This window comes from Onychomys torridus, chromosome 4, assembly GCF_903995425.1.
Source record: "Onychomys torridus chromosome 4, mOncTor1.1, whole genome shotgun sequence".
Classification (NCBI taxonomy): domain Eukaryota; kingdom Metazoa; phylum Chordata; class Mammalia; order Rodentia; family Cricetidae; genus Onychomys; species Onychomys torridus.
The window spans coordinates 3,206,259-3,218,624 of NC_050446.1; the positions used below are offsets into that span (position 1 = coordinate 3,206,259).

The 12,366-nt window shown below is 52.4% G+C and overlaps 1 protein-coding gene across 9 annotated transcripts in view; it reads right to left on the bottom strand.

Moving 5' to 3' along the window:
- LOC118582622 (DAB2 interacting protein) overlaps positions 1-12,366 on the bottom strand; it is a 179,765-nt gene that overhangs the window by 147,769 nt on the left and 19,630 nt on the right. The window contains exon 1 of one of the 9 annotated variants that reach the window (XM_036185635.1): positions 6,713-7,106. The exons of 7 other annotated variants lie outside the window; for them this stretch is intronic. In XM_036185635.1, the coding sequence (XP_036041528.1) occupies positions 6,713-6,815 (103 nt within the window). In that variant the 5' untranslated portion in view covers positions 6,816-7,106. Of the gene's footprint in view, positions 1-5,709; positions 5,933-6,712; positions 7,107-12,366 lie in introns of those variants that run through there. One more of the 9 variants, XM_036185641.1, reaches the window with a different exon arrangement.

Here is a 12,366-nt window from a genome sequence, read left to right on the forward strand (position 1 = left end):
GTATTTGTCTGAAAACTCTGCAAACACTTTGAAGTGAGCCCACAACTCCTCCAGTCTGCTGACTTGCACTGGGCTCTCCTCAGATAAAGGAGGCTGAGGACAGACTCAGATTCTGCCATTAACTTCTGGAAGCAGTGTGTGTGTCTAGCAAGAAACTGGGTGCACCCTCTGTACTCATGAAAGCGGCAGCCCAGCCTCCACCCACTTCAGCAGCGGCAGCAAAGCCACTCAGGGAGATAATGGAGCCAGAGGGCTCTGCGGAGCCTCAAGTGTGACACGGACCCAAGGGATTACAAAGTCTATTTTTAACTCCCCACATCCTGACCGAAAAACAAATCCCTCACACACCCCGACAATTCCTATCAGAGTGACAGGGCCTTTCAAGAATGCCCCCCTCCTGGAAGTAGCACCAGCCAGTGTTGACGGCCGATGGCGGTCCCTCTGCCGGGAAAGGCCCTGAGGTCTCTGCTCTAACGGCTGCCAGCTTCCACTATGTCTGGCTGGGTCCTCACTGTTCCCGGCAAATAGCCATTTCCTAGTGGACTCAGTTGTCTTGTATTTTCCATGACAGCCATATTTCCATCACAGCAAATGCTGAGAAAGGCCACATTCGTTCCTCTCCTTATTTCTTTATCCAGTGCCCCTCCTGGACCTTCCCTAATAAGTGGAGTCCTGCTCTGGGGCCACCCACAGGGGCCAACCCCGAGGTACCTATACTACCAGGAGTTGGCCTCTGTGGGGGCAAAGACAGGTAAACTGGTAAGGCAACTTGAAAAGAACATTTATTAGCAAAGATGAGGGACTTTGTGCCTTCAAGGATTCCAATTTGTGCAAGGGAGTTATGGAACACTACTTATCCCTCCAGGATCCCCAAGACAGTTTTCAATGGGAACCAGCCCTCATGACCTACAAGAAGATGGGAGCTTCCTGTCTCAGGACATGGGTCTCCTACCTGTCACCAGCCCCATCTGTGTGGGTGCTAGTTACTGAGAACGGATCCCAGGGCTTCATGCATGCCAGGCAAGCACTCTACCACACAGCTACAATCCCAGCCCTAAACTCACTCATGCAATGTCCAGCCTCTCAGGCCTCCCTCAGCTTGCATTCACTGTCATGAGGAAAATGGCCCAACAGGGATGTGTCAGAGGACAAACCCTGGCTGTGCTCCTGGAGCACCGCAAACAGCTTCCCCTGGTGAGGTGCACTGAGAACTGGGAGGGAAGCAAGAAAGCAGGGGGAGGGTGGGGTGGGGTGCGAGGGCCGCCTTTCTGCCTCAGTGAGCTAACAGTGTCCCCTTCCCCAGAGCCTTGGTTTCTTTAGCAGAAAGTCTCCAGGAGATTGAGGGAGGCCTGGGTTAAGCCAGTCTCACTGGATGAATGGACTTCACGAGCCGGGAGGTGTAGACAAATGCTGTGTGTTTAGCCTAAATCTGCCGTGGTTCTGTTTCTTCTCCTTTGGCCTCTAGGGCTCCACGGCCCTCTTCCAAATAAGAGACAAACCCTTCCCAGGGTCGCTATACAATCCTAAAAAGTCATGTGACCCTCTTAGTGTCCCTAGGACAACATCTGTGAGCCCAGAATAACCCCCCAAATCCCAGCACACCCTTCATAATCCCCACATGTTCTCTTGAGTCTAAAGGTGGTTTGGACTGTTCTCATTTGAGACATGAGCTCAGCCTGCAGGAAGGGTTAATAAGATGGCTCTCCTATACCTGTTTCTAGACCTGTCTATCTTAGATGCTATAAGGCCTGAAAGGAATTTTTTTTTAAAAAAAGATTTATTTATTTATTATATGTACATTGTTCTGTCTGCATGTACGCCTGCAGGCCAGAAGAGGGCCGCAGATCTCATTACAGATGGTTGTGAGCCACCATGTGGTTGCTGGGAATTGAACTCAGGACCTCTGGAAGATCAGGCAGTGCTTTTCACCTCTGAGCCATCTCTCCAGCCCCAGAAAGGAATTTTTTGAAAAGCAGTTTAAGATTAGGGTAAGAGAGGGGGTAGTGGCTTAGTGCAGAGCACGTGCCTACCATATACAAAGTTCCAAACTCTATTTCCAGTACCACACACACGCACACAGAGGTAACAGATCTAGAATTGTCCTAGAAGACACAGCCATCTGTCCATGAATCCAAAGCATCTGTCTGTCCTTCAACAATGGTCAGCCCAGCCCAAGTGCAGATACAGAGACTGCCTGGCTCTGCTAGAATGCAGGATACAAGGAAAATGTTCTGGGCCTAGAACATCAGCAGGGTACTGCTAATCTGGATGAGTAGTCACCAGGCATAGGAAGGCCCTTGCGGGGCTCACTCATCCTGCGGGCACTCAAATGAGAATCCCAGGTCTAACAACCTCTGGAAGTTGAAGGCTGGCCTTGGGAGATGGGCATGGCTGCACATTAATAGGAGCTGCAAGCCAGGGGCAGGATGTGACTCAGTTGGTAGAGTGTTTGCTCACATGCATGAAGCCCTGGGTTTCATCCCCAGCACTGTATAAGCCAGGCACGATAGTATACATCTGGAATCCCAGCACTTGGGAAGTGGAGGCAGGAAAATCAGGAGTTCAAGCCTCAGCTACACAGAGGGTCTACACCCAGCCTGGGATACAGAAGTTAGCCAGTACCAAGCAGGGGAGGCTCATACTTAGGAGATAACCTGCTGGACAGTCAAACAGTGACAGAGAGAGAAGGACCTTCTGGAAGCCGCAGGAACAGACTGCGATGCTGGAAGCCTAAAGAGCAGAAGGAAGTGAGAAGGAAGGAACGTCAAAGCCAAGCACCCACCATAGCCGGGATTAGGCCGGGATGCGCGGTGCAGGCACTAGAGCAAGACTGACCACAGAGCCAGGGGAGCCAAAGCTAACAAGGCTGCTTCAGGAAGCCTGGCTGCGGGGCACCCCAGGCACAAGGCACGGTGGGAGGAGCCTGGCTGGGATGGCTGCTCCTAGAAGAGGTCAGAGCACTGGGCAAGGGCACAAGTTGAGAGGCAAAAGTAGGGAAGGCCGAAGGGAGAGAGAGGTGGTAACCTGAGAGGGAAACCAGAGTGCTCAAGCCTGCGGAGACTCTGGCTGGGTCAGTCCCAGAGCCCCAAGCTTCCTTTGGCTCCACTGCAGGAACCCCAGTTACTTGCCCCGCCACCATCTTGCAGTGTTCTGTGTGCAAAAGTCTGTTGCACTCTGAAGTCAGCAACTTCATCTGGGCCCTGACCAGTACTCGTCCTCAGAGATGCTAGGGAGGTCAGGGCTGGAAAAGAGTTCAGCCATGTAGCTGGACAGCCCCGGCCCCTCTTCCCTTCACATCTGGAACACTTGCCTAAGAGCCCAGGCCCTCCATCATCTGGACAAAATCTCTATCATCAAAGCCACCACTGGGTGAGCAGGAAAACCATGAGAAGGCATAGTGTAAAGAAGGCCTGTGTGTATCATCAAGGGACATGAGTTCAAGTCCTGGCACTACCACTTTCTACTCACTCTTCCCATAGAAACACATTTGGGCTTTAGATGTTCACTTCCTTTTCCTGGACTCCAGGGACCGCATCTATAAAATGCATTTTAATAACCCTGAGCCTTCAGAGGGATCAAAGGGTTGGAAGGCAGAACAAGGCACTGTCTGCCATGGAGCTGAGAGGGCAGAAATGTGCCGCTGGACAGCTCGGTGTGAGCATGTCCCCTACTATAGCCAGCCCAGCCCTCGGAAGACACGAGTTCCCAGAGACGTCCTCCAGGGAGGATTGATTTAACAAGGAACAGACCTACCCATGCCCTCCTCAGAGGCTCGGGCACAGAGCCTCATAGCTGGGAAGGTCCAAGGCACCTACACTGGAATGAGGAGAAAGGGGGAGATCACACTCACTTCTCCAGTGCCCCCACCTCTGTAACTTAACAACTGACACAGGGGTCTCTGTGTGGTGTGCCAACCCTTCCAGAATGCTGAGATCAAAGGTCTGCCCTAGTGCATGACACTTGGAAAGCTTCCCTGGATTCCTTTGCCCCTCTGGCCTGCCTTCTATCCCCCAATTTCCACCACCACCCACATTCTCTTCCTCGGAGTACCTAGCGGTGATGGTTCTTAAGCTAAGCTGTGCAAAGGGCCTGGACAGTCGTGGCAGAAAAGGTCTCTAGGTCAGAAGTAAAGATGAGGAATTTGCATTTCAACAGGTACCCCGTGTGGGCACTCAAACAGGTCAAAGGTAACAATTAGAAGCATAGACTTTATGTTGCTGGGTTTGGGGTACAGCCCAGCCCCATCACTGAGTGAATGACCTTTGGTGAGTCCCTTCCTCATGACAGACCCAGACTCAGCCTCGCACGGTGATCTTAAGAATGCAAAGACATGTGTGTAATGTTCCCAACACAGGGTGTGGTACATAATAAACAATAATGGTGCTGTAGCCACTGCCAAACTCAGTCCTCTGCCTTGAGTGCCTAAGGGAAGGCACAGAAAGCCAGGACCAGGGGACCACAGTGAATACCTGAACCCCTGAAGGGTTGTGCAGCAAAGGCTGGGATCAGGTCCTTTGGCTCTCTCTCTTGCATGCTAGTTGGTCCTTCACTGCCTCTCAGTATTTACAGTGCTCACCTCTACTTTCAAAGGCCTAGCTTTCTGACACGTCTACAGCAGAGAAGGCAACGGTGCGACCATTTGCAACCTGGGACTACAGTCATCTGTCCTTATGTGTGCACATTTCTCAAAGGCCTGGTTGTTCCTGAGGAGGGAACCTGAAGCAAATGGGTCCTTCAGACACCAAGATCTTCAAGTTCCAGGAGGCCAGCTTCTCCGACCCTGTGAGCCCACTAGATCTTTTTGACAGGTGGACTCTTTAAGCTCAGGGTGGTTAGGGAGACTACCCAAGGGCACACAGTGAGCTGAGATTTGAACCACGTTCTCTAGATTCTAGAGCTGGGTGTTAGGTCTGGTTAATTCTGAGCACACAGTCTTTAGGTCAAGAAAATAGAATGGAGTTAACACTAAGGAGGAATGATGTTTCTTATGACATCAGTGGTGACCCATTGACAGTTAAAACCAAGGCACACTCCCCTCCTGAGACTTCAGCTGCTGAAGGAGGTGGGATAAAGCCAGACACAAGCATCACAAAAAGCTCTGAAGGACCAAACCCAGAAAAGCTTGCAATCCTCACCAGACTGAAACCTGGGAATGTGATGGCTTGGGTCTGTCTCCCCATGCTATATGCAGTTCAAGGTGTGTTCTGTTAGTGGAGGGTGGTGTTGGAAGCAGGCCAAGGAAAGAAAAAGACTCTGCCCACCGGCGACCTTAGTAACAGCACCAGCTAGCAATGAATACAAACTCCCCAAACTTAGTGGGGCACATGGGAGGGACAGTGTGCGTGTGACGGGGTCTGAAGTTTGAAGGTCAGTGGAAGCTTGTAGAATTGGTAGACTGGAGAACCCTGTACCCCAACTCTTGTAGATCGCAGGCCACCTGTGCTCTCCTTTCCAGAGGAAGTGTCAGCCCTGCGCCCCGCCGTGGTCAGGGGTAGAGGCAGAAAACAGCAAAGTTTAAAGGGTCCAACAAGACTCAGAGGTCCTGCAGGAGAGCAGAAATGAGAAGTAGATAAAGCGAAGCTGAGGCGCACTCCTCAGTCCTGTAGCCCTATAGAGGTATCAAGGGCCCCAGGGTCCTCAAGGAGTCCCCACTCCCTGCAGGTGTTACGGTCCCCTCAACTTGACCCGCGCTCTTCAGCCCTTAATTACCTCTATGTGCTGGCCTGGCCTCTGGGCACTGCCATCCCAAGGGCAGCGAAGTCGGAGCAGCCCAGGGCCAGGGTCTCGTAGTCACCAAGACTCCGGGTCGTAGGGTTCTGGGCTGCCAGTTCGGCGGTCGGAAAGTTTCCGTGGGGCCGGCTGGGCCGAGCGGAGCGGGCCGGGCTGGAGCGAGCTCCGGCCGGCTCCGCGCCTCCCGCGGCGCCGCGGCTCTCGGCTCCGGGGCCACCCGGCCTGCCCTTCCCTGCCAATCGCAGGCCGGGCAGCCGCAGCTCCGCCCGCCCACCGGCCCCAGCGGGGGCGGACGGGGAGGGGCGGGGGCGCACCTGTTGGGTCAATCGACCCCACATCTCCACCCCCCGCCGGGCCGGACTGGGCAGGGCTGCCAGCGCTCGCCCCCGCCCGGCTTGGCCGGGGTCCAGGCTGGGCCACACGCCTCTCCTCTGGCCCTGCTCAGCCCGGTCCAGCTCACGCACGGCCTCAGCCCGCCCTTTTAGGTCCTTTCCCGCCTCCCTAGCTGTAGACCAGGGACAGAGAGATGACCAAAGCTTCTCTTTCCTTACTCCTCTGTCACCCTCTAACTACCTCCTCCTGAAAGCATCGTCCCCCTCGCGCTGGCCCCCTAAACTTTCACATTCGTCCAGCACCAGTCTCCAGAGGCTGAGAAAGGGACGGCGGTTATGATATCTCTGGGAAGGCATCGCAGCACGCCCATCCACATGAAAACTCCGTAGCACCCCCAATCCGGCGGGCTCGATGTCCCCGCACTTCCTTGGCCTGCCATCGCATCGCCCCATTTTCCGCGATAGAAACACTGAGACCAGAGGGGGCGAAACGCTTTTCCGATCTGATGACAGGTGAGTTGACAGAGTTTGCCTGGCTCCTGTGCCCGAAACCGGAGGATGCCTGGGTCCGCCCCGCCTGGCCCCGGGGGACTGCGAGTGGCCTGGAGGAGAGGAGGCGGAGGCCCGCGGTGGCGCGCGCCCGGCCTTACCTCGGCTGCAGAGCGTGTCCCCGCAGAGCGCGCCCGCGGGAGGCCCCAGCAGCGGCAGGGAGGCCCAGGCGAGCGCTCGGGAGGCCGAGCGCCCAGCGCCCATCCCGGCCGGAGTCGGCCCTTCCACCCTCCGCGGCACTTGTGGCGCCAGCGCTGCGCACGCGGCCTGGGCCTCGGGGGTCGAGCCCTGGCGTACCGGGGCTCCCCCGGGGCTCTTCGTGCCGTCCCGGCTCGGGACTCCCACGGAGGTGGCGCGGACCCGGGCGGGAGCAAGCCGCCCTGGACAGGGCGCTATTTTTAGCGGGAGCTGCTCTCCTAGTCGGACAGACAGAACCAGTTAATTCGGCCGTTGGGGAAGGGCCTGTCCGGGGAGCTCCCCGGAAAAGCAGCCGTGGCTCTGCTGAAAGCTGATCCTGCGCATTCCTGCCTCCCGAGGCGGGAGGGCGGGAGGACGCCTGTAATTCCAGGGGGAAGCCTGAGTCCTCTGAAACTGTGCCTTGGGCCCAAGTGCACGCCCCAAGAGGGCTCTTGAAACTGACCTGGAACCTGGCCCGGCTTCTTTCACGCTCATGTGCCTCAGATGACGGGGCATAGAATGTCTACCTTACTGAGAGTCCTCAGTTCTTGTTAGGAAGAGATATTTCGATGTGGAGTCTGAGCCCCAACAAAGGACGCTGCCATCTGAAGTTTCTTGGTCAGTGTCAGATTCGGGCCAGTGATGTGCCCTGGATGGACCAGGCAGCTTTGAGAGCTGGAGGACACCTAAGCCTGACACTTTTCAGTGGTGTGGCCTTGGCAAGCCACCTCACTTCTGGATCTATCTCTTCTTGAAAAGGGGAGTTTTTAGAGCCCCAAGACAGTATTCGAGAAACCCTGTGTAAAAGCAAGACCACTACATGTTCCTTCCAGGAAGATGCAAAGACTCGGACAGGGATTTGCACTCAGGAAGCTGTGGGAGAAGTCTAAAGAGGTGCTCGTGGTGTTAGGGAATGGGTAAATCAATAGGCTGGATGATTAGAATAGAAGTGCAAAAATAGGCTCTCACATGTATGGAAACAATGCTTGGCCGAAGTGGTGCTTGAGGTCAGCAGAGAAAGAAGAGACTTCTATAAATGGAGCTAGAGCAATTGGATGTCCACATTAGAAAAAAAATGGAATTTCTCCCTCACACCATTTGCAAGTTTCAGGTATACTGAAGAATCAAATATGAAAATAAACTGGCCATGGTGGCTCACATCTAAGCCCAGCACTTGGAAGGCTGAGGCAGGAGGACTGTAGTGAGTTTAAGGCCAGCGTGGGTTACATAGTTCCAGGCCATGAGCCTAGCCTAACGGTGAGACTCTGAGTCAAAAGAAGCAGACAAACCTGTCAGAGGGCAGGATTTCTTGAAGACCCACAGAACATCAAGGGAAAGAGGAATTAAAATATAATGCCCATGTTTGTCAAAAGAAGAGAATGAAGTCAAATGCACAATGTACAGAGGCCCCCCATCAGAAGAGACTGGGAGAGTGCTGGCCTGGCATTCAGGAAGCCTTGGTTTGATCCCCAGCACCACATAAACCAGATGTGGTGGCAAAAACCTGTAATCCCAGCTAAATGGGACGTGGAGGCAGGAGGATCAGAAGTTCAAGGACATCCTTGATGACTACAAAGAGAACCCAAAGCATGTATGATCAGACAAGTGTCAGAAGGGAAGAAAATGTCCACTAAAGAAATCCAAAGGGCGCCTTCCTATGACCAGGGAAACACAAGAGTCCCAGTGGAGCGCCACGTTCTCCTGTCAGGTTGACCCCCAGAGTGGACAGAGGCAGTGTGGAGAACACTCATGCCACTCTGGAAAACAGCTGAGAGGCACTGAAAAGCACCCAGCTATGCGGCCATCCTTTGGGGACACACCTAGTCAATGTCTTCTTCTCTGCAGCAAGGCTGCCTATGGCCATATGCAGAAGAACATAGACACACTGTGGTGTGTGATCTCAGAAATTCTCTACTGCAGGGAAGAGGACTAGCCAGAGGGAGTCTGCAAATCTCCCAGAAAGGGAGACAGAGCAAATTCAGAGGAACAAAGTACATAATACCGTTCATTTGGACTCTTTAAACACGAAAAACCAAATACCCATGTATCACACAGGTATGCACAGATGGAAAAGCAGAGAGCATGCAGAGTCTTGATAAATGCACCTTTCGGCCAAGTGTTTATCCCAGGGAGGCAGAGGGTGATTCAATGGGCGGTAGGAAGAGGCTCCTGGAGTGGTGCATAAGTCTCTCTCTGTCTCTCTGTCTGTCTCTCTGTCCCTCACTGTGTCTGTCTCTCTGTCCCTGTGTCTGTCTCTCTGTCTCTGTCTCTATGTCTCTCTGTCTCTGTCTCTGTCTCTGTCTCTCTCTCTCTGTGTGTGTGTGTGTGTGTGTGTGTGTGTGTGTGTGTGTGTGTGCTGTCCTGGGGAATTGAACCCAGGGCCCTTTTAAATGCTAGACAAGCACTGAGCTACTCCTCTAGCGCTCCCAAACTCCTTTTTTCTTTCTTTTTTTTTTTTTTTTAAGACACAAAGGAAGCCTGATGGGAGTTCCTTTAAAAGCCAGTTGTGCGCCAAAGGATACCTTCCCCCTTTTAGTGATGTCATCATGTCTAGGTGCTGATGTAGGAACACAGCCTGACTTGTGGTGAAGCACTCACAATACCTAAAGAACACTAACAGCTTCCTAGTCCATCTCCTCTGAAGCCTAGATGCAGCCTCTGGACTCCCCCATGTTGGCCCACCCTGCAAGCTAGGTCTCCAGGCCCTCAGCTTCCTGCTGCTCTTGTGGGTTTGCATGGGCAGCGTGTTCTCCCAGCACACTGCTCCATCTCTGCTTCAGTGCTTGTGTGCTACAATCCTGGCGTGGGAGACCCTGAGTGTGTATGGGGGTTTCATATCCATTCTTGAGACACCTGTTTATGTCCCTCACTGTCTGTGTCATCACAAGATGGACAGTGGTATCTAGGTTGAGATTGTCTCCTGAAGCAGACTGGTTTTTTTTTTTTTTTTTTTTTTTTTTGACAAGGTCTTGCTATTTAGGTCATTCTGGTTTCTAAGTTGCAATCCTCCTGCCTCAGCCTCCTTAGTACAAAGATTATAGATGAATACCCACATCACCTTTCTGCCAACACTGCAGGCCCACCCTCTGCACAGGGACTCAATTAGGAAGGTTTATGAATATAAGAGCTGAATGACTCCAAATACTCAAAAATCATGAGGGGCCATGCCACACTCTGAGAAGGAAGACAACCCACCACCCAGGGGACTGCTTGGTCTTCAGGAATGTCCTGGAGGGTAACATGAACTTTGAGGTCAGAGAGAGCTGCATTCAGGTGGAACTACTTGTAGTATGAATCTTAAAGAGTCTTATTAATAAAATCAAACCCGAGGCCAGTTATTGGGGTGAATGCTGGAAGATCAGAGAAGCAGAACAAGCCACAGCTATCTCACCTTGCTAGTTCCTCAGGTGATTCTGTTTCCTCAGGCTGCAAGCTTCTGAATCCTCATCCCAATGGCTCTCGGCTGAACTGTGCTCGAAAGCCTGAATGCTTAACCAGCCGAATGCTTTACTCACTACATGCTTTTTTCTCCTCAGTTCCTGGTCCTCACACCTTATATACCTTTTTCTTTCTGCCCCCACTCCCTGGGGTTAAAGGCATGGGTCACCATGCTTAGCTGTTTCTAAAGAGGCCTTGAACTCAAGAGATCTGGCTAGCTCTGTCTCCCAAGTGCTGGGATTAAAGGTGTGTACCACCACCGCCCAACTTCTGTTATGGCTTACTCTTCCCATTTTCTAGCCACCATCTCTGGCTCTGTTCTAGTGGCTGTCTGTTCTCTGACCCCAGATATGTTTATTTCAGGGAACACACAATATTTTAGGGAACACAATACCCACCACACTACTTACTAGCTGTGTGTTCTAAGGTGCCATTTCATTCATTGGAGTCTCACTGTCAGGGTCTGCACAACCAGGGTGTGGCAAAGATTGTCACAGGGAGAGATCAGGATGAGTCTATGAAATCACAGGAATCAAATGCATGGCCCTGTTCTTAGGTCAAGCAGTTAGTGAATATTGGCTAAGAGGAAGACGTTTGCACAGGAGGGTGGAAGTAGAAGGCTGCTTAAGCAACAACAAGGGTGTGAACCAGTCCTGAACAGAAGGACCTGGAGGCTGGCTCAGGAGCCGAGTGTCAAGAGCATGCTCTAGCATCCTGGCTTCATTCCTCATGCCAGTATGTGCCTTCCCAGGTGATGAGCTGCACAGCATGCCAACTCTGCAGACCCTCTTTATCTCCCCATAACCACCCTGTTCTCCTCCAATCTGTTCTCACATGCATCCCAGGATCTCAATCTGGACCTGTCTTTTCCTTGCCAGCTTCCATCTGTAGGGGCGACAGAGCCTGCGGCACCTTCCCCGGGGGACATGTCTGAAATGATTTACCAGATGCATCATCTGCACTTGGATATGCAAAATCTACATATGTCCTCTTGTCAGCAGCTTCCGCCGAGGCAGCATGCAGGATTGGGACTTGCTTATGGTCCAGACTCTAGAAGATGAATCAGCCGGGTTACATGTTCTCCATGCAAACAAAAGCATAAAGTTGAGAGGGCTGGTTGGTTCCTGGAAAAGAACAGCCCTGTGCACTTCAAGCGTTCTGATGAGAGATTTTCTAAGCTAATAAACCAGTCTCTTTGATTTAAATCCCATCACCCAGGTGACATAAACATTAGTCACTGATGGTCCTTTGTCTCATGCAAATGGGCCGTGTGAGGCAGCAATCCCACCCAACTTATAGTCTGCCATGGTCTTTTTGGGGCAGGGTCTCATGTAGCCCAGTCTAGCCCCAAACTTGCTGTACAACTAAGGGTAACCTTGAGTTTCTGGTCCCTCCTACCTGCACCTCTTTCCCGGGCTGGGAATCTCCCCATAACCACCCTTTTCTCCTCCAATCTGTTCTCACATGCATCCCAGGATCTCAATCTGGACCTGTCCAATCATAGCCCGCCCTATTACAAGTGTGCCTACCCTGCTTGCTTTTCTGTTTTGTGTGTATGCATGACTTTGTGGGACATGCTGAGGATCAACCCAGGGTTTTGTGTATGTTAAGCCAGCATTCTTCCAACAGAGCCACATCCCCAGCCCCTATCATTTTTCTTAATGGCTGTCTAGAAGACCATCCGTGGCCTCCTTTTTGGCAACACTGAAGGATGCTCCTGTGCCTTCATCTCCCCGACCCCTGGCAATATGTAATTCTATGGACAATTCTCCTTCTGTTTCACCTCCCAGTTTCCTAGTTTTTCTGGGTTGCTTCATTGCACTCCCTGGCCAGTTGAAAGATAAGACTCTCAGAATCTGATCGCCCTTAATGTTCTTCAAGTGTAGGAGCCCAGGGCTTTACCTGCTACCCTTCCTTACACCAGTGACTCTCACATGCATCTCCAGCCCAGCAGGCACTGTAGTCCTTGGCCCAGGCTTCTCTGAGCATCGGGCTACTTCCCTGCCTCTGTGGCTTTCTCCCTGTGGATCCCACCCACTGGTACCTCTTGCATGACTGGCAGATCACAGATCCAATCACATCCTTCCCACCTCTGCTGAAAAGCTTACATAGGCTTTGTGTCCTATTTGTGTGTCTGATA